Here is a 6,314-nt window from a genome sequence, read left to right as displayed (position 1 = left end):
CCAGTGAAGTCTCTGCAGCCACAACATTGTCTGGCACAACCCCCCAGCACAGCAAACTATTTTTCCTAAACATAGGGAAAACAAGCTGAATACTGAAGCCTCTTGGGAAATGTATTTGCGCTGAAAATTTGAACTTTTTGCTGAAATAAGGGGAAAAAAACAAAAATCGAGCCTCTTTGGCCAGCGCAAATAAAAAATTTTCAGAGCTCCACTTCTTGACACACGCGCAAAAAATGTTCTTCTGGGGCGGAAAATGGAAACTTTTTTTTTTTTTTTTTGGATGGATGGATGGATAGTAGTTTTATGCCTCAAGCGACTTGGGGCTTTCCGGTTTGAGAATAAACACGTAAGGAGAGAAAAAAAAAAGGACCAAAACAAAACAAAAAAACCAAAAATCTTCGGATGTGTTCGTGGTGGCCACGCCGTGCTTTTCCGATGAGAACAAAAGCTGTGACACGGGTCTTTTTCCCAGACTGCGACTGCGGAGGGCGGCGGCGGGCGGTGCCTGCCCCTCAGGGTGCCACCGCGGCTCTCCGGGGGCCACGGGCGAGCTCCGCACCGAGCTCCGCACCGAGCCCCGCACCGGGCCCAGCGCCGAGCCCCGAGGGCAGCCCCGCACAAACTGCGAAATGTCGGCGCTGCGGTGCGCCCTGGGAGCTGCAGTCCCGCCGCTCAGCCCCGCTTCGCCCCACGGCCCGGCTCGCAAAATGTCCCCCGCCGAGCGAAGGCGGCCGCCTACAACTCCCAGGAGCGCCGAGAGAGGCGGAGCGGGGAGGGGCGGGGGCGCCGGGCCCTTCCGCGCCGCTCCCGTCGCCGGGAGTTGTGGTCCCGCCGCTGTTTTGTCCGCTCCGTGCAGCCTGGCAGGGACTCGGTGTCCCGGCGCGCCGCGGGCTGTGGGCGGAGAGGCGGAGGCAGAGGCGGGCAAGGCGGGCGGCTGCTGTGGAAGTTGTTGTGGCCGTGCGGTGTCGGGGTACGGGGACTCCCCCTTCCTCGGGAGGCTGGCGGCGGCCGGGGTGCAGAGGCCAGCGAGGGGCGCGTGTGGTGCGGGCGGTTCGTATCCAGCAGCATCCCGGGCCGGGAAGGGCCCTGGGCCCGGGGCGGACGGGCGGCACAGCTGGGGCTGCACCGTGACCTTCCTCTCCCCGACTGCCCAGGGGCCGCTGCTCTCATCCCCGTTCCTTTTCCCTGTTCCTTGGCGCGGGGGCCTGCGGATCCCTGTCCCGAGTGGCTGTGTGGGCTTTGGTGCGGTGCTCTCCGTGCTATGAGAGCAGGCCTGTGGCCGTGGTTTGGGGTGACTGAGGTCTCCGTCCTCCTCATAGGCTGTGGGAAGACGCACAGAGCCTGTTTGGGCAACACCAGAATGGAGGAGCCCACTCGGGACTTTCCCATCCGGGCAGACGTCATCCTTGCCGAGTCGTGCTGTGATCATGTCACCCTGACAAACCTGTGAGTGAGTCTGGTGTGCTGTAAGGGCCAGCATGTTTGGCTATTGGCCTTGTTAAGGCTAAAACATCTCCTCAGGAGCAAAATTTCTCCTTTCTGTCGTAAGTGCCCTCAGATACGAGATTCCCGTGATGAACACTTTTATTGCCACCTGAAGACAGCTATTTTATTTAACTGTGCACTTCAAGGCCTCTTCTGAGTTGTAGTTGACACTTTTCATGTGTTCCAAAACTAAGCAGAAGACTGTCATTTTAAGAAGATTATTACCCGCTAGGGGTTACACGGAGGGTAGTGGTTTCAAAAGCAGCCGTCAGATCCTTTTTGTCAAAGGCAGCCAAACATGACATGGAACATAGCACTCTGTGTGTTGGGTTCCTCAGAAATTTCTCTGTGTTTTATGCTTCATGAAAATCTGTCCCTAGCTCTGAACATGACTTTTCTTTGAATACAGAAGTCTGCACTACCCATGGTCTGAATAGTTAGCAGTACTTAATGTTTGCAATGCATAACTATTATTTTGGTATCTTCTTAGCTGCATTTAATAATGTTTATTAAGTACTGGATTTCTGCACGTGCAAATTACAGCTTGAATTTTTTTAAAACCTCTCTTCCGTTGTGCAGGATAAAGTTGGCAGTGTGAATGTGGAGACTGGGTAAATATAGTGGTGCCTGCCTTATTAGGTTGTGTGCTGTTCTTCTGCCAAAAATTCAGTAATATCTGTGGACTTTTACACCACCATGAGTTTGTGTCAGATTTAGAACCCAGTTCTGCAGCTTTGGATGATTCAGGGGGACGGAATTATTTTTAAAACTACATTTCCAGTATTGTGATGGAAATGTTTGTTTTCTAGGGTGGAAGTGCTGAGATCTTTGGTGGCTTTAACTGACCCTCAGGAGGGGAAGCTGACTCAGTCTCAAGAGAAAGTGAGTGACTAACAGACTTTCCATGTCTGTTTACTGCATCGTTTCAGAAGAGGCTATAATTAGGTAGTCAAGCTTATTCTAATAATATGTTAGAACTGTTTCTATAATTCATGTGAGCTGAACCAAAATGTGAGTATGCCAGCTCTCTTTCCAGTTGCCCAGCAAGTGGTAGCGTGATCATTGACCACCTGAGTTCAGCAAGGTTCCCTCCAAGCAGGTGGCACTGTCAGGTATTCCAGCTGCTCCTGAAAGTCAGGCTTCAAATCACGCTGTCATTTACTGACTGAAGGGCCAGCTCTTGCAGGCTTGTGGTTGCAACCTCTCCTCATTTTCGTGTGCAAGCACGGCACATGTGATCAGTTTTCATAGTCCAATGGGATTGATTTCTTGAGCTGGCTCATTTTCTGATTCCTGGACTCTAGTGATGACACGAGAGCTTAAAGCCAAAGGAAGGAGTGGAGCTGGTACTTTATGCCACATTAAAGCAGACTTGAAACCGTGGCCCTGATATTTTTGTGGGTTTTCTGCCACTGACCTGGATCGGTGATAGTGTCCTTGATAACAGGCAGAACATGATGGCTGTTGTGACAGCAGGTACAGTGCAATGCAATAAGGATTGTAATGGCCCAGTCAAAGTGAGAAATTGGGTGCTTTTTTGTGGATTTTTACAGTGTGAATAAACACAGGGTGTAATATGCAGAGGTCTTTGCTGTCTCTTGGAAGATGTATAAGCTTTGGGGGATTCAGATTTACTCAAGAGCTTTGTATTCATCTTTTAGTAATTAGACCTGCCGTAATCTGTAATGAAATTTGGTAGCACTACTTTCAATTACTTCATATTCTTGTATTCAGTCTCCTGTAAATCTTTAATTGTAACGTGCATTCATTCCTTAAATAATGTTTTCATTTGAAGCAAAATTGCTTGGGAATCCCTAAAGCACAGCGAACTGTTATTCTGCGGTTGTAATTATTTTTCATGACACAGAGTGATGGTCTCATGCTTGGTTCTCATTTCACAGCTAAGTTTTTATGCTCCTTTGTATTCTAGGCACTAAACTCGCTGGGCATTTGGAAAACTGTATTTAGAATTGTTCCTGGGCCTACATCAAAGACCTCAGTGGAGTGACAGCTCGAAGATGGGAGACCAGGAGGCGGGTGAACCTTTTCTGGGGATAGTGGATGATGGTGCCAGAGACTACGAAGGAGCTCTGCCCTCAGACACGGTGTCGCTCAGCGATTCTGACTCTGATGACTTGGGGCTGGCGGGTGAAGCAGAAGTTGATACAATATCTCCCAAGGAGCCATGTGTGGATGAAGGGGATTTCAGATCAGGGGAGACCCCTGACTCTTCAAACAGCGGTCACAGATCTCCTGTCCAGCCATTCCATCTGAGGGGCATGAGTTCTATGTTCTCTCTCCGTAGCCAGAGCATTTTTGACTGCCTGGAAGAGGCGGCCAAGCTGTCTGTGCCCTCAATGCCTGAAGATAATGTTGTTGATGGGAGGTTTAAGCGTCCATTGCCTCCCACCACAGTTTCAGGTACTGTGGTCCCAGAAAACATGGGAAAGCAAGCCAGACCAGTGCAGGCTCCCAAAACCTCTCCTGCGGTGCCTGACTACGTGGCACACCCAGAGCGCTGGACCAAATACAGCCTAGAGGGAGTTTCAGAGTCCAGTGACAAGACTAACAGGGCAGTGGCCCTGGAATTTTTAGGTGGTTTGAAGAAAAGAGGGGAGCAACAGAGCTCGGCTACTCAAGATAGCTACACCCCATCCTTCAACCAGGACCCTTCCAGCTGCGGAGCTGGGAGGATTGTCTTCACCAAACCAACTAAAAGAGGTGTTGACGGACTGGAAAAGAAAACATCAACAGGAGAGGATGATAAGAAGCAGATGAAGACAGATCTGAAAGGAAAATCTCTTAAGAAGACTGATGACTTGAGGGAAGAAGATAAGGTAGAGCTGGGGCACTTAGACAGTGACAGTGGAAAGGCAGCAGAGGAGGAGGAGTGCATGATGGAGGGGGACCAGAACACAGAATATAAACTTGAGGCAAGGTTTAGGGGTGCAGTTGAAGAGCCATCAGTGGGAACAGTTGGATTCCACTGCAGTAAGAAGAAGAGCAGGAAAAATTTCCGACCTAAACTAGACGATGAAGGGGAGGAGGAAGAGTCCTGAAGGATGAAGCACATTGGAGACATCCCAGGACTTGTTCATTTTTTTTCTCTTTTTTTTTCCTTTTTTCTGGTCTGAAAACCATGTGGTAGCTTTTTTTTTTTCTTTTTTCTGGTCTGAAAACCATGTGATAGCTTTTTGTCCAACAGTTTGTGTCAGAGCCACCAAGAACATTTTATACTGTTAGAAATTAAGCTATCTAAAATAAACTCCAGACTTTCTGTTTATGAGAAGTCCATGGGCACAGGATAGTTGCATCCTGGCAGGAGAGCATAAGGTGTGCTTTGTTTGCTTGAACAGCTCCCTGGGTCTTGCTCTAGGGCTGAAGTATCCAAAGAAACAGAAGTGTTAGGTAAAAGGCTGCAGGGCTTCCTAGTAACTCCACATTTTGGAGTTGTTCCCAAATTCTGCAGAATCCTGGAGAAAAAGTGATGAGCTCATTATGTGGAGATTTTTAAACAATGAAAGTAAAACCTAGTCTTCCACTAGATGTGATTTCTCCTGGCCCTGTCCCAGGAAGGAAACCCTTTAACTTTTTTGTGTAAAAACATCCTTCTCTCATTGCCATTGAGGGTGAAAGCACAACAGTGCCCAGTTATATGATGTGATGATCCTTGACCTGCACCTTTGTATATCCTTTCCTGGAGGTGCTGCTTCTGTATTGATTGTGTGTGGATTGGGGGAATTCGTAGGAATGAGATACTGATACCAGAACTGGATACTTTTTTGTTTTATGTGATACAATAAACTTTCAGTTGTAACTTGATTTAATCTCTGAACCATGTTGAGTAATGCAGTTGTAGAGTTTTACCAAATACTTTATTTGATTTGAAAACTGTCTTGAAAACCTTTTAGAGTGTTACTCTAAGTTTGCCATCTTGTTAACTTCTCCCTCAAGTCTTACAGGTTCTAAACCTCACATTTTTAACATTTTCAATCATTTTACAATGTATTATCCCCTCCTAGGATGAGTCATCTCATACAATGAATCACATTATAAGGAATGTCAACTATAGTAGGTTTTTTCCACAGTGTTAGTAAATTTAATAAATAAGGTTGAAAGATTAAATTCTTTGAAAGGTTATACGATTTGAAACTCTAGTTCAGGTCAGTGTGAACTGACTTTTTTTTTGCCAGTATTCTAAATGAACCAATCCCAAGGGTAGTATTTATAACTGCATAGTGGAAGATTAATTCTTAAGAATTTGTGATATTTCTTGGTAGACTGTGCTTGCTCAAACTCTGAAGGGTGTTTGAGGGGGTGACTTCTGGAGGGGAGTCCATCTTAACAATAATTAACTGGAAGGCCCAACTCACTTGGGCTTTGTGTTTGAACAGATGCATCATTTGGCAGAAGATGCAGCAAGCACTGTAAAAGGAGCAGTTATGCTCCTTATTTTGAAGCTCACCTTTTAATTTTCAGAGCAGAATGTCTTTTCTCCTGAGCGTGCACTTGGATCACATTAGTTAATGGGTCATTGGTAAATACATTGGTTGCTCCAGTGCATGTGAGTGGGAGATAGCAAGTCCAAATGGATAGATTCTGGGTTCCAGTGGATAATTAGAGTGCTGATCACGATGAAAATAGTAGCCATTTCAAAGTGGAAGCTGCTGCCAAGCGCAGGGAGCGCTGGTTGTGAGATGTCTATTACATCCTAACAAAGAAATGCAGCTCAGTACAAACTTACTGGGTTTATGAGTTCTGCTTGCCCAGGGTGAGGAACCGGTGGGACTACCAAAATTCAATTGCTGCTAATGGACTCACAGGCCTGG

General features: G+C 47.1%; 1 protein-coding gene across 5 annotated transcripts; it reads left to right on the top strand.

Annotated features, from left to right (window-relative positions):
• The first annotated feature begins 881 nt into the window (after nt 1-881).
• On the top strand, nt 882-5,307 carry TSSC4 (tumor suppressing subtransferable candidate 4). 5 transcript variants are annotated; one of them, XM_042038459.1, is made up of 4 exons: nt 882-970; nt 1,320-1,446; nt 2,295-2,367; nt 3,416-5,307. In XM_042038459.1, exon 4 carries the CDS (start codon nt 3,504-3,506, stop codon nt 4,542-4,544), a length of 1,041 nt encoding a protein of 346 aa, XP_041894393.1. In that variant the 5' UTR covers nt 882-970; nt 1,320-1,446; nt 2,295-2,367; nt 3,416-3,503; the 3' UTR covers nt 4,545-5,307. The 5 variants fall into 5 exon arrangements, with proteins under 5 accessions (XP_041894393.1, XP_041894396.1, XP_041894394.1 ...); XM_042038462.1 differs by having other exon boundaries at nt 2,295-2,430; XM_042038461.1 differs by having other exon boundaries at nt 960-1,050.
• Nucleotides 5,308-6,314: the final 1,007 nt, after the last annotated feature.

This window comes from Corvus kubaryi, unplaced genomic scaffold (genome assembly GCF_017639235.1).
Source record: "Corvus kubaryi isolate FWS band 111438036 unplaced genomic scaffold, C.kubaryi_AGA036_p1.0 37392, whole genome shotgun sequence".
NCBI lineage: Eukaryota > Metazoa > Chordata > Aves > Passeriformes > Corvidae > Corvus > Corvus kubaryi.
Note: the sequence above shows the minus strand (reverse complement) of the source record. Positions and strands in the feature narration are given on the sequence as shown.

Bases quoted from the DNA above. Each gene is read 5' to 3' on its own strand.
- TSSC4 (XM_042038460.1), top strand. From the start codon at position 3,504: ATGGGAGACCAGGAGGCGGGTGAACCTTTTCTGGGGATAGTGGATGAT.